Source organism: Lepidochelys kempii, chromosome 11 (assembly GCF_965140265.1).
Source record: "Lepidochelys kempii isolate rLepKem1 chromosome 11, rLepKem1.hap2, whole genome shotgun sequence".
NCBI classification, from domain to species: Eukaryota; Metazoa; Chordata; order Testudines; family Cheloniidae; genus Lepidochelys; species Lepidochelys kempii.
The window spans coordinates 17,969,386-17,992,932 of record NC_133266.1 but is presented as its reverse complement, the minus strand read 5'-3'; the positions used below and the strand labels follow the sequence as shown (position 1 = coordinate 17,992,932).

At 41.3% G+C, this 23,547-nt stretch overlaps 1 protein-coding gene across 7 annotated transcripts in view; it reads right to left on the bottom strand.

Annotated features, from left to right (window-relative positions):
• The window catches only part of MGAT5 (alpha-1,6-mannosylglycoprotein 6-beta-N-acetylglucosaminyltransferase), a 235,733-nt gene that overhangs the window by 21,346 nt on the left and 190,840 nt on the right, over positions 1-23,547 (bottom strand). For all 7 annotated transcript variants that reach the window (XM_073305297.1, XM_073305301.1, XM_073305300.1 and 4 more), the window contains one exon: positions 16,085-16,234. In XM_073305297.1, the coding sequence (XP_073161398.1) occupies positions 16,085-16,234 (150 nt within the window). The remainder of the gene's footprint in view (positions 1-16,084; positions 16,235-23,547) is intronic.

Here is a 23,547-nt window from a genome sequence, read left to right as displayed (position 1 = left end):
AGAAGAAAGTCAAGGAAAGTGTGGGCCCCTTACTGAATGAGGGAGGCAACCTAGTGACAGAGGATGTGGAAAAAGCTAATGTACGCAATGCTTTTTTTGCCTCTGTCTTCACGAACAGGTCAGCTCCGAGACTGCTGCACTGGGCAGCACAGCATGGGGAGGAGGTGACCAGCCCTCTGTGGAGAAAGAAGTGGTTACGGATGATTTAGAAAAGCTGGATGAGCACAAGTCCATGGGGCCAGATGCGCTGCATCCGAGAGTGCTAAAGGAGTTGGCAGATGTGATTGCAGAGCCATTGGCCATTATCTTTGAAAACTCATGGCGATCGGGGGAGGTCCCGGACAACTGGAAAAAGGCTAATGTAGTGCCCATCTTTAAAAAAGGGAAGGAGGAGGATCCTGGGAACTACAGGCCAGTCAGCCTCACCTCAGTCCCTGGAAAAATCATGGAGCAGGTCCTCAAGGAATCAATTCTGAAGCACTTAGAGGAGAGGAAAGTGATCAGGAACAGTCAGCATGCATTCACCAAGGGCAAGTCATGCCTGACTAATCTAATTGCCTTCTATGATGAGATAACTGGCTCTGTGGATGAAGGGAAAGCAGTGGACGTGTTGTTCCTTGACTTTAGCAAAGCTTTTGACATGGTCTCCCACAGTATTCTTGCCAGTAAGTTAAAGAAGTATGGGCTGGATGAATGGACGACAAGGTGGCTAGAAAGCTGGCTAGATAGTTGGGCTCAACGGGTAGTGATCAATGGCTACATGTCTAGTTGGCAGCTGGTATCAAGTGGAGTGCCCCAAGGGTCGGTCCTGGGGCCGGTTTTGTTCAATATCTTCATTAATGATCTGGAGGATGGTGTGGATTGCACCCTCAGCAAGTTTGCAGGTGACGCTAAAGTGGGAGGAGAGGTAGATACGTTGGAGGGTAGGGATAGGATACAGAAGGCCCTAGACAAATTAGAGGATTGGGCCAAAAGAAATCTGATGAGGTTCAACAAGGACAAGTGCAGAGTCCTGTACTTAGGACGGAAGAATCCCAAGCACCGCTACAGACTAGGGACCGAATGGCTAGGCAGCAGTTCTGCAGAAAAGGACCTCGGGGTTACAGTGGATGAGAAGCTGGATATGAGTCAACAGTGTGCCCTTGTTGCCAAGAAGGCCAATGGCATTTTGGGATGTATAAGATGGGGCATTGCCAGCAGATCGAGGGATGTGATCGTTCCCCTCTATTTGACATTGGTGAGGCCTCAAATGGAGTACTGTGTCCAGTTTTGGGCCCCACACTACAAGAAGGATGTGGAAAAATTGGAAAACGTCTAGCGGAGAGCAACAAAAATGATTGGGGACTGGAAAACATGACTTATGAGGAGAGGCTGAGGGAACTGGGATTGTTTAGTCTGAGGAAGAGAAGAATGAGGGGGGATTTGATAGCTGCTTTCAACTACCTGAAAGGGGGTTCCAAAGAGGATGGATCTAGACTGTTCTCAGTGGTAGCAGACGACAGAACAAGGAGTAATGGTCTCAAGCTGCAGTGGGAGAGGTTTAGGGGCTGGATATTAGGAAAAACTTTTTCACTAGGAGGGTGGTGAAACACTGGAATGTGTTACCTAGGGAGGTGGTGGAATCTCCTTCCTTAGAAGCTTTTAAGGTCAGGCTTGACAAAGCCCTGGCTGGGATGATTTAGTTGGGGATTGGTCCTGCTTTGAGCAGGGGGTTGGACTAGATGACCTCCTGAGGTCCCTTCCAACCCTGATATTCTATGATTCTATCTCTCTTTAGCAAACTAAGATACTCTCCATTAAAACTTTTACTTCAAGGGAAAATGAACTCGAATTAAAAAAATCCTAAGTGACTATAGTAAGAAGTCCATTTCAGGCTACAGATAAAAACAGTTTAATTTAATTTGAAGCATAAATTTGTAATATCGGCCCTGTTGTAGATAGGTATTGCAGCATTAGGCCTTTAATCCTCTCTAGCCCCTGGCATTAGCAGTTTAACATTATGAGCTGACTGGCTCTAAAAAAAGAAATTCACAGAACAGCTTGAAATGTTAATGTCCCTCCCCAACTCTGAGAATACTGAATCTCTGTGCAATCATAGAATCACAGGGCTAGAAAGGACTGCAAGGGTCATCTAGTCTAACCCCCTGCCAAGATGAAGTATTTGTTATGTCTAAATCATCCAAGGCAGATGGCTTTCCAGCCTCCTTTTGAAAACCTCCAGTGAAGAAGCTTCCACAACCTCCGAAGGCAATCTGTTCCATTTTCTTGCTGTTCTTACAGTTAGGAAGTTTCCCCTAAAATTTAATCTAAATCTGCTATGCTATAGTTTGAACCCATTGCCTCTTCTCCTGCCCTCTGTGGCAAAAGAATAACTTTTCTCCATCTTTTTTATGGCAGCCATTCTGAAGACGGCTATCATATTCCCCTCTGAATCGCCTCTTTTCCAAACTAAACATACCCATTTCCTTCAGCCTTTGCTCATATGGCTTGCATTCCATCCCTTTGATCATCTTTGTCACTCACCTCTGGATCCTTTCCAGTTTCTCTACATCCTTTCTATACATTGGTGACCAAAGTTAGACACAGTACTCCATCTGAGGCCTAACCAGCACTGAGTAGAGCAGTACTATTACCTCCTGTGATTTGCATGCTATGCCTCTGTTTATACAACCTAAAATTGAATTTGCTTTGTTTGTTACAGCATCGCATTGCTGACTCATGCTGAGGTTGTGATACACCACAACTCCCAGATCCTTCTCAGAAGTGCTGCTGCCAAGCCAGTTTTCCCCCGTTCTGTATTTGTGCAATAAAAGTTAAATGTTGATATTAGAAATAGCAGCAAATTTCTCCTTCAAAATAGCAAGTGCACTGCAAGCAGCTCCTTCTAAGACATGTCAAGCAAACAAATATTTGAAGGAAACTTTTTTGATTACAAAAAAAAGTGTTATGGGGAAACTGTAAAAATGGAAATAATTCTCAACAAAAACTAGGCTATACAATTTTAAACTAGTTACACACACACGCACATATATATAAACTAGTTAAAATTGTATATAATAAAATTTATATATAAAATAAAACATACAGTACATTTCCTTCTAGATGAAAAACTGTCATTCTAAGTTTCACCTCAGAAGACGTTCAAGAAACAACTTCCTGAAAATAGGGCCTTGCGGACACATTACATTTATTAAATTGCACACAGGAAATTTTAGTAATTTTTTAGAAACATTGACAGTTAAACTGAACCCTTATAATTAGCTTAAACAGATACCTGGATCAACCATTAACTAAAGGATTTGAAATGTCACTAACAATTCTACTGTGCCTTGTTTTTAGTTAGATATGGAGAACAGTATAGTTGTATGGATAAGGAATTCACTACCTCCCCTAAATTGATGCCATGCATTGCTGAAAAATTTTGCATCTATTCTGTGTTCTGTTTATTTAGAGTAAGCTCCATGGAAAAAAAAAGACCATGTCTTTATATTTTGGCAGCACTGGGCACACCATCAACACAAACAAATACACCATCACCAGTTGGGCACTAATTTGAAAATCTTACAGACTCTAATGGTAAGTATTTCTTATCCATACTTAAGCTATGCTTCTTCAATGTAGCCCAGATAGTCAGGAAATCAATGTATAACTTTCACACAAATGAGTAATAGTACAATTGAAATAATAAAATTTAAATTAACTCATGAAAATCATATCTGATGCGTTTCAAAAGCAAAGCTTAAAGGAGTGTGACACATTTCCATTAACTCATTCTCATTCTGCTCTGATCTACAAATCCTTTCCATTACAGGCAGCTTATTATTTGTGAAAAGGCGACGACAATCTGTCAGAATACTTGTAAGTGTAGGTATGTAACAAATGTTGCATGTCAAATTGCATCAAAAGTCCAACAGAAGCAATCAAGCATCTGGGAACTGAAGGCTGCATTTTTAAATGCATGTGGACCAAGTGTGTTTGGAAAATGCTCACCCAATTAACCCGGGCAGAGTTTTGAACTGGGTGCAGGGAGAAGGCTTCCTTACCCCCCATGTAATAAATGTTGGACTACTAGGTGCTTACTCTCACCCTTTAGGTTCCTTGCAGAGTCTGAAGGGGATCAAGGAATGTTTGCTTCCTTATTAATAGATTTACAGATTCCAAGGCCAGAAGGGACCAGTGTGACCACCTAGTCTGACCTCCTGTGTTAAACAGGACATAGAACTTTCCCAAATAATTCCTAGAGCAGATCTTTTAGGAAGACATCCAATCTTGATTTAAAAATTGTGAGTGATGCAGACTCCACAATGACCCACGATAACTTGTTCCAACAGTTAATTACTCTCCTTGCTAAAAATGTACGCTTCATTTCCAGTCTGAATTTGTCTAGCTTCAACTTTCAGCTACTGGCTCATGTTATTCCTTTCTCTGCTACAGTGCAGATATTTACAGACTGTAAATCAGGGGTTCTCAAATTGGGGGCCAGGACCCCTCAGGAGGTCATGAGGTTATTACATGGGGGGTTGAGAGCTGTCAGCCCCCAACCCAAACCCCGCTTTGCTTCCAGCACTTATAATGGTGTTAAATATAAATTAAAAACAGTTTTTAATATAAGGGGGACTCACACTCAAGAGGCTTGCTATGTGAAAGGAGTCACCAGTACAAAAGTTTGAGAACCACTGCTGTAAATCAAGTCACCCCTTAACCTTCTCTTTAGTAAGCTAAAAAGATTGAGCTTTTTGAGTGTGTTGTTATAAGGAATGTTTTCTAATCCTTTAATCATTGTTGTGGCTCATCTCTGAACCCTCTACAGTGTATCAACATCCTTCTTGACCTGTGGATACCAGAACTGGACACAGTATTCCAGTAGCAGTTGCACCAGTGCCAAATACAAAGATAAAATAATTTCTCTACTCCTACTCGAGATTCCCCTGTTTATACATCCCATAAATCATATTGGCTCTTTTGGTCACAGTGTCACACTAGGAGCTCATGTTCTGCTCATTATCTACCACAATCCCAAAATCTTATTCAGAATCACTGCTTTCCATGAGAGAGCCCCTCCATCCCAGGTATGGCCTACGTTCTTGCTTGCATACAATTTACCAAGCCATCCAGATCACACTAAATTAGTGACCTGCCCTCTCTATTATTTTATCACTCCCCTAAGGCAGAAGGGGCTTCAGAGTTGAGTACAGAGTGATGGAAAGTACAGCTGAGCCAAACACAATATCAGAGGCAGAGTTGTGAGTTATAGCACAATGTTCGGTGAATGTATGTATAAATGCCCAAGTAGCAGCTCTACAGATTTTAATGATTGGCACATTTTCCAGGAAGGCCATGGAAGTGGCAATAGACCTTGTAGAATTAGTGCATATAAGCAAAGGTGGTTGACTGTTATAAGATTGGTAACAAGAGTAAATGCAGTCTGATATCCATTTAGAAAGTCTCTAGTTAGAGATAGCCTACCTTTTTGATATGTCTGCTAGTGAGATGGATAACGTATTGGGTCTTTCCGAAAGATTTTTTTGTCTTGTCTATATAGAAGACCAGAGCTCTCTTGACATCCAGGATGTGCAGCAGGGCATCTGGGGATTTAGATACAGTTGGGGGTGGAAGACTGGCAAGTGAATGGGCTGACTGAGATGGAACATGGAAGAAAGCTTAGGTAAGACTTTGGGAGTGGGGCGGAAGCATGACCCTGTCCTTAAAAAACCCTGAGTTCGGGGTATGCTATTGGGGCCCCTATTTCTTCAACCCATCATTCCAACGTGATGGCTATCAGGAATGCTGTCCTCATTGACAAATGGAGAAGTGAGCAGGTAGCCAGAGGTTCGAAGGACTGTCTTGTTAGGCATTTAAGGACCAGATTGAGGTCCCATACTGGGATAGGGCATAGGACTGGCAGACAGAGGTTTCCCAGCTCTCTAAGGAATCTCACTGTGCTTGGGTAGGCAAAGACGGAACAGCCGTCTACTGAGGGTGAAAAGCCATAATGGGTGCCAGGTGGACTCTTATGGAGCTCATTGATAGATCCGAGGTTTTCAGAGCTAGGGTGTAGTCTAGTGATGAGGTCATCGGTGTAAGTTGTCTGTAGTCACACCAACTGGCAAGCAATGTCCACTTTTGAGAATGCATGTAATGAGTAGATTGTTTTCTACTTTGTAATAGTGCTCTTTTTACATCTCCTGAGCAGGCTGTCTCTATTCCCATGAGCCATCAACCAACCATGCTTTGAGATGAAGCATCATGAGACTGGGATGGAAAATCTTCCTGCCCTCCTGGGAAAGGAGATGGGGAGTGGTGTAGAGAGTAATTGGAGGGCAACCAGACAGCTGTATCGTTTGCCTGGGCCAGGTCAGAACTATTAGAATGTCTCTGGCTCTTTCTTTATTTTGAGCATAACTGACTTTTAGGTGCCACAAGTACTCCTTTTCTTTTTGCGAATAGACTAAGACGGCTGTTACTCTGAAACCTGACTTTTAGGGGAGTCATCAGGAATGCATACAGTAGGGCTGACAACCACTGAAGGCGAAAAGCATCCCCTTAGGATTGGTGACCCAATCTACCTCTCAAGCAGAAGCGTGCATTTTTTGTTTGATGCCGTGGAGACAAGTCTATCCGAGGGGGAGCATCCCATTGACAGGATATCTGGTGCAATATGTCGGGGTCTATTTCCCACTTGTGATCTTGGAAGAAGCGTCTGCTGAGTGCATCCGCAGTCATGTTCTGAATGCCTGGGAGACAGAACGTTGAGATAGTGATTTAGTTTTGTATGCATTAGTTCCAGAGTCTGACAGCCTCAGTACAAAGGGAAGGGGATCTTGCTCCTCTTTGGCAACTGATGTAAAACACGTGATATATTGTCCATCATGATCTTTGTGTGTTTACCCTTGATTAGTGGTAGGAATTGGTGACAAGCATATTTGATCGTTCTGAATCCAAGGAGATTGACGTGTAGTATTGTCTCTTGATGCTTCCACTTGCCCTGGATCGTGTAAGCATTGAGACTGCTGGGGGAGGATGTGCAAAGGGAACTCCTGTGCACACGTTGTGATGGTCCTTCCACCCGTTGAGGGATTGTTTCACAACGGTAGGTACGGAAAGAAGCATACTGCCTAGTGGGTGAACAGCCAGTTTGGAGTCACCCTTGAAGGCAGTGCATTCGAAGTCTGGCATGTTCTGTCACGAAGGTGGTGGTTGCTATATGCCCCAGGAACGGACTATGGTTTGGGGGCTGAACTGAATTGTGTTTGCTATGCTGGAAAGAGCCACAAACCCGTACCAAGGAAGGTAGGCTCTTACTGCCACTGAATTGAGATGTGCCACTCTGAACTCTAGGTTCTGTACTGTGGCCAAGGGGGATTTTTGTATGTTCAGTTGTTGGCCCAATTCAAGGAAGAGGCCTATGGCTTCAGAAGTTGCCTGCAATGTTAGTTCCAGAGAGCGGCCTTTCAGCAACCAATCGTCCAGGTAATGAAATATTAAAATACCTTTCCTGCAGAAAGAAAAGGAGTACTTGTGGCACCTTAGAGACTAACCAATTTATTTGAGCATGAGCTTTCGTGAGCTACAGCTCACTTCATCGGATGCATGCCGTGGAAACTGCAGCAGGCTTTATTTATACACAGAGAATATGAAAAAATACCTCCTCCCACCCCACTGTCCTGCTGGTAATAGCTTATCTAAAGTGATCATCAGGTGGGCCATTTCCAGCACAAATCCAGGTTTTCTCACCCTCCACCCCCCCACACAAATTCACTCTCCTGCTGGTGATAGCCCATCCAAAGTGACAACTCTTTACACAATGTGCATGATAATAAAGTTGGGCCATTTCCTGCACAAATCCAGGTTCTCTCACCCCCTCACTCCCCTCCCAAAACCACACACACAAACTCACTCTCCTGCTGGTAATAGCTCATCCAAAGTGACAATTCTCCCTACAATGTGCATAATTAAGGTGGGCCATTTCCAGCACAAATCCAGGTTTTCTCACATCCCCCCCACCCCCATACACACACAAACTCACTCTCCTGCTGGTAATACCTCATCCAAACTGACCACTCTCCAAGTTTAAATCCAAGTTAAACCAGAACATCTGGGGGGGGGGGGGGGGAAACAAGAGGAAATAGGCTACCTTGCATAATGACTTAGCCACTCCCAGTCTCTATTTAAGCCTAAATTAATAGTATCCAATTTGCAAATGAATTCCAATTCAGCAGTTTCTCGCTGGAGTCTGGATTTGAAGTTTTTTTGTTTTAAGATAGCGACCTTCATGTCTGTGATTGCGTGACCAGAGAGATTGAAGTGTTCTCCGACTGGTTTATGAATGTTATAATTCTTGACATCTGATTTGTGTCCATTTATTCTTTTACGTAGAGACTGTCCAGTTTGATCAATGTACATGGCAGAGGGGCATTGCTGGCACATGATGGCATATATCACATTGGTGGATGTGCAGGTATACGAGCCTCTGATAGTGTGGCTGATGTTATTAGGTCCTGTGATGGTGTCCCCTGAATAGATATGTGGGCACAATTGGCAACGGGCTTTGTTGCAAGGATAAGTTCCTGGGTTAGTGGTTCTGTTGTGTGGTATGTGGTTGTTTGTGAGTATTTGCTTCAGGTTGCGGGGCTGACTGTAGGCAAGGACTGGCCTGTCTCCCAAGATTTGTGAGAGTGTTGGGTCATCCTTTAGGATAGGTTGTAGATCCTTAATAATGCGTTGGAGGGGTTTTAGTTGGGGGCTGAAGGTGACGGCTAGTGGCGTTCTGTTATTTTCTTTGTTAGGCCTGTCCTGTAGTAGGTAACTTCTGGGAACTCTTCTGGCTCTATCAATCTGTTTCTTTACTTCAGCAGGTGGGTATTGTAGTTGTAAGAAAGCTTGACAGAGATCTTGTAGGTGTTTGTCTCTGTCTGAGGGGTTGGAGCAAATGCGGTTGTATCGCAGAGCTTGGCTGTAGACGATGGATCGCTGGCAATGGCCCACCTGATGATCACTTTAGATAAGCTATTACCAGCAGGACAGTGGGGTGGGAGGAGGTATTTTTTCATATTCTCTGTGTATATATAAAGCCTGCTGCAGTTTCCACGGCATGCATCCGATGAAGTGAGCTGTAGCTCATGAAAGCTCATGCTCAAATAAATTGGTTAGTCTCTAAGGTGCCACAAGTACTCCTTTTCTTTTTGCGAATACAGACTAACACGGCTGTTACTCTAAAACCTTTCCTGCAGAGCGAAGCTGCGCTGCTACTATCAACATGACCTTCAAAAAGACCCTCAGGGCGGATAAGCCAAAGGGGAGCACTTGGTATTGTAAGTGGTCCTGGCCAACAATAAAATGGAGGAATTGTTTGCTATCCACCCATCCCGCAATGTGTAAATATGCATCTTGAAGGTTGAGGACTGAGATCCAATCCCCTTGCTCAAAGGAAAGAATTATTGCTGGAAGCATCACCATTTTGAACTTCTGCACCTTCACACGGGTGTTGAGTAGTCTCAGGTCTAGGATGGGTCTCCAAACGCTACTCTTTTTTGGTACTAGGAAGTATCTTGAATAAAACCCCTTCCCTCTGTCCTGTACAGGGATTGGTTCTATAGCTCCCATTCGTAAGAGTGTGTCTATTTCTTGATGAAGCATGGTCTCATGAGACGGGTCCTTGAAGAGGGACGGGGAAGGGGCATTTGTTGGTGGAAGTGAGGTAAAGTAGATTGTATAACCTGTGGAGATGATCTCCAAGACCCACAGTGATCAACTCCCAGACTCGCCTGAAATGGTGAAGGTGGTTACTGAAGGGAGAAAGGCTGATGAATCAGTGCAGCTGAAGAGGATGGTAGTTCGGACACTCGACCAACATGTCAGAATTGCTGCTTAGAAATGGACAGGTGTGAGATGGGAGGCTCAGAAGCAGATATTTCCTTCTCTGAAACCTCTGCTTTTTCTGGTGTGGCTATGTCCTCCGGAATTGGACGGGACAGGATCTCTGGGCTGTCTGAGACTTGCTGAGTTTTCTCTTGTATGTAGGAGTATAGATGCCAAGAGAACACAAAGTCGCTCTAGAATCCTTCAAGGTTCACAGAGACTCATCCATACTATCTGCAAACAACTTAGGTCCATCAAAAGGAAGGTCTCCAACTGTACTCTGAACTTCCTTTGGGAAATCACAGAGCCAGAGCCAAGAGGATCCTCTCATCACCACCGCTGTAGCGATCCAACTGGTGGCAGTATCAGCAGCATCGAGGGAGGCTTGAAAGGTTGTCCTGGCAAGTAGTTGGCCCTCCTCAACAATTGCCTGGAACTGCTCCCTGTGTTCTGCTGGCAGACGGTTGATGAACGAGGTTAACTTGTTATAATTGACACAGTTGTATTTTGCCAAAGCCTGGTAATTGGCAATTCTAAGCTGTAGGAATGCTGAGGAGTAAGACTTTCTCCCTAGTATGTCCAGGCATTTGTGGTCTTTGTCATGAGTCCTGGATTTAGCATGGTGCTGCCTACCACTTTCATTCCCTGCATCCACTATCATGGAGTCAGGTGAGGGATGGGAAAATAAAACCTCCAAATCCTTTGCTGGAACATAATACTTCTTTTCCATTCTTTTGCCTGTAGGCAGAATAGAATCTGGGGTGTGCCAAATGATCTTTGCTGGATCTAGAAGAGCCTCATTGACAGGTGAGGCTATGTGGACCAATGAGGGTGAGTGAAGAATGTCAAGTAGCTTATGATGAGACTCTGTAACCTCCTTGAGGGGAATCCACAAGGAGTCTCTGTCCCTTTTGACCAGGTCCTGGAAGTGTTTAAAATTAGCCACCAGGGATCAGGAGATGTTGGCCGGCGGGAGGAGATTCCTTCACTGGTTCAAAGATTGCTTAAAGGATTCCTCTGAAGGATCAGATCTACTAGAGGAAATAGGTGATGCAGGTTGCTCCTCTCTGTGATGGGTACTAGATGCTCGGGGGAGGGTGGGGGGCATGTGGCTCTGCGTGCTGCCCCTCTCTGCAAGCACTGCCCCCGCAGCTCTCCCAACCAATGGAAGCTGCCAGGGTGGTGCTTGCAGGCAGAAGCAGCGCGCAAAGGGAGACCCCTCTGTCCCCTGACCCCCGGGGCCGTGCTGGCCGCTTCTGGGAGCAGCGTGTGGCCTTAGCAGCAGCCATGCTGCACCGCCAGAGATCGCAATCAACTGGGAGATCCTCTAGGATCGACCGGTTGGTGACCATTGTACTAGATCATTACTGTCAATACTATAATAGTTCAGAAAAACTCAGGTATGCAGACTTTGCAAATAACGGCAAAAAACAGAATCGAAAATAGATTTGTACAGTTACTGAGCTAGATGAAGATGAATATTTAAAAATGTATTTGGTATATGCCAGATCACACCCCAAGCGTTACAGTTCGATAAACCCACAAAACTTTACTAAGTTTTCTTTTTGGTCTCTCTCTCATATTAATATCCTTTGCTTACCTAAAAAGTTTAATTTATTCTCTGGCACGGATAGGTTTAGCACCATTTGTGAGTGCAACAATGCTGAACTATTTTATAATACACTCTATTCTGAACTGCAAAAAGAGAGATGGCCCAGAGCTGAGAGGCTCCCAACAATGGAGTGTAACTCATACATTTTTCTCACCATGTGAAAAGCTCACTGGAAAAGCTCTTGTAAATGAGAGAAACACCTTTAGTATGGATTCCCTCCACTGTGAAATTCATGGAAGCAGAAAATATAGCACTGTGCTCCCAATAAGCTTCTTTTAACTATACTGCTGTGTAAACTGCAGCATGAGAAAGTTACTAAGTCTGCTTGCTTAACAGTCTGCACAATAGCTGAACATGATTTCTGTTTTAGAGATTGTTACACTCTGCAGCCAAATGTTAATAAGACACTCCTTATGTTATTACAGCTGTATGGAAACTGGAAGTTCTATTCTGCAGAGAATTTCTCATTTCTAAAAAAAAGTTTGTTCAGAAACAGAATGGAAAGTTGGGGGTCATGACATTTTCCACATTGGAAGTGGAGTGGACATGAGAGATGCATGATGGACATTTTCAGGGAATTCTGTTTTGGATGAACAAAAATTGAATTTTGTAAAAAACTTCCAATCTGAGCTCCCCAACTGCCTTCCTGGCAGCCCAGGGAGTCTAGGAGCCTGGGTTAGGCAGGAAAGCTTTGAGAGAATCCCCATGTTCCCAGTGGAACATTTCAATTCCGTCCAGTCAGCATTTTCCAAAGGGAAACTGTTCAGTCAGAAAATTTGAGGTCTAGTTGTTGTTATGCACTACACCAACCACACACTTAAGCTAGCCATTTTATAAGTTCTCCCTATTTAAAAAATGCCTCTTTTGAAAGCCATTTTCAAATTCTGGTCTATAAGCCGCACAATATAGTGGCAGCTTCAAGCTCTTGATGATGATTATGAGCAACTAAACTATTTCAGACGTTTCAACCATATATTTGGGGCTTGCAAAGCAGTGATCAAAAATCACACTTTAGTGGTCATCTACTGGTTCTTGGAATGTGTTGCAGAAATTGGATCTAGTTTGAGATGGAAAAAATTTGAGGGTGCTCCATACTTACATATTTGTGGGCATCTGTATTTCATGATGGACTTAATTATAATTTGTAGTGATCTCTGACTTTTCAAGGACAGGTTTCAGAGTAACAGCCGTGTTAGTCTGTATTCGCAAAAAGAAAAGGAGTACTTGTGGCACCTTAGAGACTAACCAATTTATTTGAGCATGAGCTTTCGTGAGCTACAGCTCACTTAGCTCACGAAAGCTCATGCTCAAATAAATTGGTTAGTCTCTAAGGTGCCACAAGTACTCCTTTGCTTTTTTCAAGGAAAGAATCCTTGTTTGAGACGTTGCACGAACTGGAAAGTACAATACTGGAGTTCACAGGTATGAAAGAATGTGGTTGGCCCTTTATGTCTGAAAACTTATGCTTAGAAATGGAACTTTTGAAGGTAAAAGTGTCTCTGAAGGTTTATTATTATTATTTTAGAGGCAAAGCTGAAAAAAATAGCAGGTTTATACTTGAAGCTGCAATTGAACATATAGATACCAGGTTCACTGTTGGCTATAGCAGTCATCATTTTAGTGCTTTTGATGTCCTGACTATACACTATGATCTAGTGAGCGGAGAAACATAACTGAATCATTAACAATTTGCTAGACCACTTTATACAGGTATTGCATAAGAAGGGAGGAGGGGAGTGGCTTCTTCTAGTGCCTACAATTAAATAGGATTAGAGCCACAACCAGGGAATGTGCACATGCATGTTAGGAGATTTGTGAAACTACCAGATCATGTCTTTCAGAATATATTGCTTTTGGGAAAAATACTGTTCTCACTGTCCTTTAGTAATGCAATATTAGAATGTAGGGTTTCCATGATTAACTTGATACAAACAAGCCAGCCCACCAAGATGCAACAAACCAGCTGATGCAGATACAAGTGAACAGTCAAAGTGAAGGTGTTTTATAATCATGTCAAGCTATTCTCTCCTGCCCTGCAGGAAAGCCAGGAACAAAATATTCAAATGCATGGTCACAGTGAACACTAACAGCAAACACTAGCGGAGGACTAATTTAGTATTGTGATCAGATCACATACAGATGTCAAGTCAGGTGACCAGTCACTATATTATTGATGAGATACTAATCCTAGATATTAGATTTTTTTAATTCAAATCTGACTACTTTATAAATCTCAGTTAACACTCTCAATCTCAGGCTGCTGTTATTTATTTTTTATTAAAGCAAGTGTAAAGCTAAATATATCAGAGTGACTAAATGTCAGATATACTAAAAATAAGAGAAATGACAACCCACATCATAACGACCCATATTATCAACAAGCAATCTCATTTGGTCATGACTTAGCAAGACATTTCATTTTAATTGACTTATTTGAGAATAAGACTAGACCCTAAAAATCGGGACAACAAGATCTGATATCTTCGCTACCTGTTATCAGTTTTTTAAATGTTAGCCTGGCTACGTACAAGCAAGCAAATCCTTTGTTTAAGAGAGCTTTGATAATTATGAAATATCAATTTATTAAATAAGAAACATGGAAAATATTTGAAAAATAGAAAGACTAATATATTTGAAAAATGTCACCAATATAAATGTAAAGATCCAATTTAAAGAAGCAAAGATTATATTTGAAGAGATTATTTAAAAGCAGATGTAATAGGCTAGCATTTCAATACCGGTCTCTCAAGAACCTACAGCTGTTAAACACCATCATTTGAGAAATATAGCGAACTCTCAAAACTACAGTTTCAGGGAAGAATCAAAGCATAGCAATAACGTGGAAACCCTTTCAAACTCTCACGAATTGTAGATTTTTGCAAGGTGCATTGCAGGGATCCAACATTTTTAAAGACTTCAGTACTTTGGCACAATGATAGTGACATTTTACATTACTTCTTTCATCCAGACAGATCTCATGAGCACTTTACAACTACAGTGCCTTCCATTTAATTCAGTCACTAATCAATCTGATCAATGTAATTTGGATCAAAATATCAGAAGCCAAATCACATAAAAACAAAACCCAACTCCCACCTTTTATTTTGACAGTTACTAGGCTATCGTTATTAGATGATTCAATAATAGCTATGTAAAACTGCTTAATGAAAACTAGGATTTTTAGTGTAATACAAGTAAAAAGAGCCCTAGGAAGACTCATGTTACTGAAGAAAGATTAGAGGTAAAAACTGTTATTTAGTTATAAGAAGTTATAAACAATATCATGTGCTCTGCAAGTTGTGATAAGCATCCTGGAAGTTAAATAAGCAGTTGAACATGATTTCTGTTTTAACCAGCGAAGAGAACAAATTTAACTGGAGAGATTTATGCTCAGGTTATTATTAAAATGTCAATATTTACCCACAGTGGAATCCATGATTAACACAGTAATTTCACATTCTAAACACAGGGGAAAGCTGTGGTGATCTCAGGTACATTGGTGTGGCACATATAAGTACATGCTGACTTTTTAAATAGTAACATTGTGTGTGTAGGCACAAAGTACACATACAGAGTGGTTGTCTTTTAAAAGAGTCAATTTTCCCAAAGCCGCTGCACAGAAATGCAAGGCTACCACTGTTTTCCCCTATACTTTGAATAAGAGATCTCTGTGGTAGACTGCATAGCATGACTGAAAGGAGTTTACTTTTTAATGGCTTCTGTTGTAACAGTGCACAGCAACAAATCATCAACAGTGGGGAAAAAAGTGGAAAGGCTCCATAGATTCCATTTTGCAAATTTAAAATCACGAAACGTTTCCTTCACAAACCCACTGACTGAAAATTACACATTTTATTTGAACCTGATCCACTAACAAGTTTCTATGCTTCAAATTATCCTCCTAAAAATGTGTTTATTATATCCTGCATAAAACTGTCCAAGGGTAAGGGAATTGGATGGTAAATTGAAAAAAAAAAAGTGTTCTAACCTCTGGAGAAAAAAGTTTATTTAAATGTGTACACTGCTCTTATCTTAACTTTAGTTCAAATGCAGACTATGGGACCATAGGCAAAAAGAACACTCTAAAAGTCTCTCTCTCTCTGCTCATGTGGAGCTGAGGAAGTAACTGAATCTGGAATTAAATGCTTTTTATCACTATAGAGGGATGTGACTCCAGGTTAAAGTAATTGCTAGGGCAGTGTATGAGAGCCTGCAGTGCAGTTGTCAGATAGCACCTAGCTTTTAAATTGTGGATTTAAAAATGAACTACATTCTCACAGATGATAATCTCTTTGCTGTGCTTTTCAGTTACAAAAAAGGAAAAATGAGTTTAATGATGTTTTGAAACTGGTTTTAAGATGTCTCTCCTAGGCTGGATGGCATGAGCCAAGTTTTCTATAAGTGGCTGCTAGTTTGTCAAGCACATGCACAGTTGTTAGGGCATTCTTAGGTGCTTGTACATACCCAAAGGCCAGGTTAAATTCCTTTTTATTTGGCCTTGTGTTTCTAAAGCCCCTTAATGCAGGTGTCAATTAATGGCAAGATGGCATTTGAGTTCAAGTACAGTAATTCTTTAGTGGTTTTAGCGTTTTTTCCTCTTGGCAATAAGCTTACTTTTGTTTCTCTCAGCAGAAACTGCAAATCCCGCCCACTAAGTATGCCATGGTTTTTCACGTAGCTGGGCATATGGACAGTACTTGTCCCGTGGACGGTTCCATGGACTTCCATGTAGGTATGAATGATGTCCAAATAAGCCTTCTTATCCTATAAAATGAAACAAAATTTGTTTTAGTCTTTACAAACTTTAAGAAGTGATGCTGTCCCAATCAGAACTGGTTATCTACCTAAACAATGTCCCAAAGCCCTAAATGAAAGGTCGGTGGTTCTCATCTTTCATAACCACATCTTTGACACAAGACTTGATAGCGTATTATGTGATTAGCATTTTAAAGTCTTAATTTCTAAAAGTTTTGTGCTAGTTTGCAATACAGACAGCCTGCTCCTGTTCCACAGAAATCAATGGGAAAATGTCCTGTTAATTTCAATGGGGCACAATCAGGCCCCCAAACTGTAGTAACTAAGACAATACATGTTTTCAAGACAGAAGTTGAATTGAAAACATTTCTACACATAATAAACTCAATTTTGTAACCCACACTAGTGGTGATGCACACTTACTCCACTTTCATTGGATTACTTATGCAAAGTCGTGCAAACAACAGTTGCACAGTTCGGCCTAAAAATAATAGCTTCCTGCAAACTGGTTAGAAGAGTTGTTGAGGTATTTCTGTTAGGAACTCAATATAATTGGCCTTGGCACATCCTCACTGTGAGGAAGGAAGGAGTTAATCTTATCTCACTAGTGCAATTCTTGCCAACACTTATACAAATGCTTGCTTAACTTTAAGCACATAAATGGTCCCATGAGACCTCTACCAATATTTACACTCACTGGCTGAAGTTTAAAGGAGCTTTGAAAAGGCATTAGAAGAGTAATGTATTTCTAGGACTATTTTTAAATCAAGTAACAGAACAGTGTACTGTCCTAGTTTGCAGACAAGAACTATTTTAATTTTCAATATCATATGTTAATAATGTTTCCTGAGTTTTAAAGAGATGCAGACTGCAAACATTCCCATTAAAAAAATCTAAACTTCATTGACTGAAGACTGTCTTCACAGTCAGTAGTACCTTTGCGAGCAAGGGCCATAGACACGCTCTCTGAGAGACATATTCAAGAACTTAAATTTGACCCCGTTGGGGGGGCACATTCTGCCCCACCCCTTCCACCAGGAGCTCACTCTCTCCCCATCTGGCCCCAGAAGGAGCTTCCTGCCCCCCATTGCCCCAGCCCCAGCTCGCTCTTCCCTCCCCCTCCACCTCCCTGCCCCGGCAGGAATTCACTCTCTCCTCCCCCACAGCCCTGGCCCTGGGAGGATCTTGCTCTTCCCTGTCTCCGTGGGCCCAGGATTGGAGAAGTTCTGTGCCCCTGATGATTACAGGGGGAGGGTGGGGTGTGCCTTTCTTGTTCTCCACCCCGCCCCAATGCATGCCCCTTCTTTCTCTCAAGATTTGGACATAAGCATCCACACAGTGTAATCCTAACACCAAGCAACAAATGTCTCGACTCTTGGGTGGCAGGACAATTTCTAGGCTTGTATTTTCTACCCTACTTGATTTGTCATATGCAACCCCTACACACCACTATTTGACAGCTATGTATGAGAAAGTTGGCCAACGGTGATACTGAAGTTCCCTCAAAGGGGAAGTAGACTAGGAAAATCCTATTACTTGGATGCCTGGGACAATAAGACACGAAGCCTAGACAAGTGAAATTTTATTATTTACTGCTTACCAAAAATGGACGTGCATTAAGTATTCAGTGTATCCTATATGAGGATTGAAAATAAAAGACGGTTTCTAGCTTTAGCTTCCTCTGTGGTTTGGTAACACTTGCAGGGAAGTGGACAACTTGCTCTTTCACAGCCTGCCCCATTGCTAAATCTCTCTGATCAGCCGGTTGTGCCCCATACTATGTTTTAGGAAGAATGCACTGGCTAATTATTATATATGTCAACAAAAATATTGAGAGAACTAAACTTTCTTGTCTGATAACTAAATCCAAGATCCAGAATGTCCTTGTACAAATCAACTTATGAAAAAGGCTTTCGTAGTCTGGATGTTGGAAAAAGCCAGGGATAAAGCAGCTATCCAACTCTGTCAGCTGCTGCTTAGTCTCTACAAAACCTTAAAGCCACAGAAAATACTGTATAAGCCATAAGGTAGTTAATTCAAAGGCTATCTAGACAATAATAATAATAATAAAGTACAGTTAAGTATTACTTCCCACAACCCTAACAACTCAAATATATTTCATTAGGATTACGGACAGGGAAAGGCAGACAGTATAATGAATAAACTCACTTGAGAGAAAGGTTTCACACAGCATATTACAGTAAATGAAACAGCAAAACAGAATTTATATTCTTAATATTGGCTGAGAAAACTCATACAAAGTCATGTATAAACAGAGTTCTGAAAAGTCAATTTTCAAGACTAATAATAGTAAACAAATAATAATGCTTAGCTCTTACATAGTGTTTTTCATTATTAGATCTCAAAGCATTTCACAAGGGAGGTCAGTATCTCTAGCCCCATTTTACAGATGCGGAAAATGAGGCACAGAGTGGTGAAATGACTTGCCCAAGGTCACGCAGCAAACTTGTAGGAGAGCTGGGAATAGAATTCAGGTCTTCTGAGTCCCAGGCTAATACTCTATCCACAGGGTCACAATTTGGTATTAACTGAATGTGTTTTGGGACTTCTTAAAAATTATTATTTTTTCCATTGACTGTTAAAGGTGTCTGATTCACACCACTTCAGCTGTGACCAGGAAGGGGCTCTTCCAGGGCTAAAAGGGTGTTCTGTCTCCACACCTATTGTCAAAGGCTTTTTTCTGAGGTGCCTCCTCCCTTTTATTGATTCAGCCTTGCTGTGCAGTCTGAAATCTTTAATGGGTACCCAGGTTCAAACCAAAACAATGCAGGGTCACTGTCTTGTCTAACTTCAAAAAGGGCACCTTCCCCTACTCAAGGCCTTGGCCACGATTCAAGTGCTCATCAGCTGGTGTGGATTAATGCATCAGCCCATTGCAAATACAGTCATGAAATTCAGAAGATCCCAGAAATTAGAGGTGGAAGGGACCTACACTATTAGTTCATTCCCATCCCTGGTTCTTGGTTGTATATTTACTAGCATTTTGTCTCAAGCTATTAGGCTTTCACAACTTCCTGGAAGACCATTATGAAACGCTGTACAGACTTCAACACTCCTGGCCTTTCACAGATGTGGAAATTGAGGAAATGGAGGCAAAGCGACTTAACCGAGCCCACACAGGAAGTCAGTGGCCAAGTCAGGATTAGCACACTCAGTGCTGCCCCAATTCCCAAACCCAATGCTCAGCTGTCCTGAAATTATGCCTACAAATTGCCCTTTCCCATCCTCTGTTCTGTCCTAAATAATTCCTCTCATTGGTGTTCACACCCTTCAAATAATTGTAAATGTATGTCCCTCTTTAGCTATCTTTGAATTAAGCAGTACATATTTTAATGACTTACATTTTCCCCACTGGTGAATCTATTTGTTGTTCTTTTCTGAACTTTAATTTTTTAATACATTTCTGGTAAGGAGGTGTCCAGTACTAAACATGACATGCTAGGAGCAATTATGCCACAGCTGTATTCTATTATTTGTATTACAAGAACACCCCAATTGAGGCTGGGGCTCCATTGTGATGGGCAATAAACACACAGTAAGAAACAGCCCCTAATGGAAAAGGAGGACTTGTGGCACCTTAGAGACTAACAAATTTATTTGAGCATAAGCTTTTGTGAGCTACAGCTCACTTCATCGGATTTGTTAGTCTCTAAGGTGCCACAAGTCCTCCTTTTCTTTTTGCAGATACAGACTAACACGGCTGCTACTCTGAAACCAGTCCCTAATGGAATAGCTTTCAATCTAAAGAGACAAGACAGACAAAAGGTTGGAAGAGAAACAGAGGCACAGAACTGAAGTGACTTTCTCACTGTCACAGTAACAGGTGAATGGAAGAGCTTTCAGTAGACACTTTGTCTTATCTCATGTATTATTCCAATGGCTTCCAAAATGGGCTATGTTTCCTTTTGAGACAGTGATATAATGCAACATCTCTGAGCATGTAGCCCCAAATTATTTTGGCTCTTTCCTGCCACACTGGATGAAAACGCATGTCCAATTTGCCGTCCAATATCACCCTAAATACCTGCAGAACTAAGCTCCAGGACCTTATCTCCCATTGTAAGTTAGGTCATGCAGGAAAAAAAAAACAAAAAAAAACCTACATGCTACTTATAAATGACCCATAAAAGAACAAACCAAACTTTCAATACATGCGAGATACTATTATCAACAATGAGATAAAGAAAACACAGAGTTGGCTATTATAAAATGCAGTGGTATCGTTTATTTCTTTAGATACTTATAATTATAGCTTAAGGCTATATATGTAGTATTATTAGCAACTCAAATAATATATTTAGTGCCTGGAAAAAAAAGCTTCAAGTGAATTATGTACTTTAAAATACCACAGGGATAAGCCAACTTGGTTAGACTAGCAACAAAATATAATATGAAGTGCACTGCTGTCTCGCTGTGACTTACATATTATTCTCACAGTATGTTTTTCATTTGTAGAGGATCTTTATTTTTTAAAATAGTGCCCTCCAAGTGTAAATGCTTTGTAAACAGTTAAATCTCATCATGCTCCACTGAGGAAGCACTTCAAGTATTATCCTTCTATTAGGAGCAAACTGAGCAGAGAGATGTTAAGTGACTTGCCCAAGGTCATGCAGTAAATCATTGGAAAAGCAGGCAATAGAAACCAAGAGCCTGGATTTCCAGTCTCTGCTGCCATCATTAGTTAACATGAACACGTTACTGTACTATCTGAAAAATGCAGACTTCAAAATTAAATCAAGTACGTAACCCCCCCCCCCCGTCCCAATTCTAGTGTTTATAAAGTAGAATATACACTATTAAAAAGTGAGATAGGACTTAGGCTCAGATATATCCCTCATGGTAAATGAAAAAAGCTTCCTGGAAATAAGAGAATACTACCAAAGAAAAAAACAGCTAGAAAGAAAAACAGATGGATTTCCTCAAAATGTTACTGATTTCAGTGAAATAAACAGTTACCTAGCTCTTACACAGCACATTTCTTCTTAAAATAAAAACACACACAAAAGTTATCCAGTCTTCACAGCCTCTCCTAGAGGCTCCTTAAGAACCATATGCATTGTCCCATTTCAGAGATGTAGCAATAGAAGAACAGAGGACAGGGGCCAGATATCCAAAGGTATTTAGGTACCTAAAGATGCAAATAGAGACCTAGTGGGAATTTCAAAAGTGCCTAATTCCCATTGAAATCACTCTCTTGTTAGTGAACTTTTCCATTATGGAAGTACAATGGGGTATATATTAGACCTTTATTCGCACTGCCATTTCAAGCCAATTCTCCAGTCCCTCCTATTGCGTAACAGATGTACACATTTTCACTGTGAGTTGTCTTCTATAGAAGCAATTCTACAGGAGCAATTTCCCCACAAAACAGAATAAAAAAAGTGGGAGATGGAATGCAAATTCTTCTAAAGGGCAAAAGCAGCAATAGGAAAGATACTGTATAAAATATAAACCATTCCTTGATGCTGCCAGAATGTCTATATTTATTAACAGGCTTCAAAATCACAGAATGTGTCCAATTTGTTTATGCAGGTAGTTGCAGCTGTGTCAGTCCCAGGATATGAAACAGAGGAGATGGGTGAGGTAAATTTTTTTTGGACCAACTTCTGTTGGTGAGAGACAAGCTTTTACATTACCTCACCCACATTGTCTTTCTGATTTGTTTAATTATTCCATTCATATCCTGCCAACTGAGTTAGTAATTAACTCCATTCTGCTATGGAGGAAGTATTCTTTTTTGTCTGTGGGCTTGTCTACACTACCAAGTTTTGTTGACAAAACTTACGTCGACACCCAAAAGTCGACAAAAGAAAAATCGCCGAAGGGTGTTCACACTTGCTCCCTCTGTCGACAGATCATGTCCACATTGGGGACATCATCATCAACAGGGTGAGTGATGCACTGTGGGTATGTATCCCACAGTGCAGTGTTATGGGAAGGAAGAGCTGATTGCTGCACATCTTGGGATTCTCTCCCAGTTCCCCCATAGCCACCTCAGCTGCCGAGAGCAGCATCATGAACAGCTCTGTGAGCTCTCCGTGTTGAGGAATGGCAAAGCAGTCTGTCCCCCTCCCACTGTGGAAGCAGTCTGCCTGCTGCTGGGTTCCTCCTGCAGCGCAGAACAGGAGCATTCCAATGATTTGCTCTTTGTTCCCCAAATGGAGCGGCACACAGATACTTCCCAAGCTTTGAAAGGAGAGGGGTGCATGCCTGCAGGGCAACAGAGATCAAAACACTGAGCAGAGCAATCAGGGATACTGGCAGATTCAGTTGACAAAACAATCAGCACTGTCTACACTGGCTCTTTGTCAGCAATAAAGGGAGGGGAAAAAACAAAAGTCTTTCCTAGGGGTGGAAGTTTTTTGTCATCAAAACTGGGCACTTTTGGTGACAAAAGTCCCATTGTGGTGTGTACGCTCTTGCTGTTTTGTCGCCAAAAGATGGTTTTTGGTGACAAAACTTGGTAATGTAGACAAGGCCTGTGTCAATTAAATCTTCCTAGATCTAAGGTCTGTTTCTTCATAAAATTATTTTGAAATATGGTCAGGAAAATAAACACCCACAACATATTGTACAACTTTTATTTTTCTGAACAGTAGGAAAACGTTACAAAACGATTCTTAATAAATTTGAGAAGTTTAACCAAATGTATTGATTATACAGAGAATTCAATACAGGATCTAAGATTTAGGTAGGAAAATACATAATCATACACAAGTTGATATTTTTAAGATGACTTTTATAGTTACATTAAGTGGATTTCCCTCTCCCTCCAACGTTTGATATTATAGCAGTGAAATATTTTTTTTCTAACAAAGACAATACAAGCTTCTGCATACTGCTAAGACAATGCACTTCAATTCTGACGTTTTGCAAACAAAAAATACGAATACTTTAAGGTTAAGTAATGTAATTCCTTTCTTCAATAAACCATGCAATACTAGTGTTCTACACCAAAGAAAACAACCAGAATGAAACGCACCTCATTTTGATGCTTAATTTACTGGAAGAAAAATACGCAAGTATTTTGTTATAATGTAGAATTAGTGCATTTTTTATATTTTAACAGATGAGCACTTCCCCCCATGTGACAGTAAAATGAATGTGAGGTGAATACCTAAAACCTACTGATTTTTAAATGGTTTTGAAACCTTTGTTTAAACTTAGAAGAAGAGAATGTTGTTTCTGAAAATAATACATTCTCTAATGCAGGGGTGGGCAAAGTTTTTGGCCCGAGGGCCACATCTGGGAATAGAAATTGTATGACGGGCCATGAATGCTCACAAAATTACGGCTGGGGT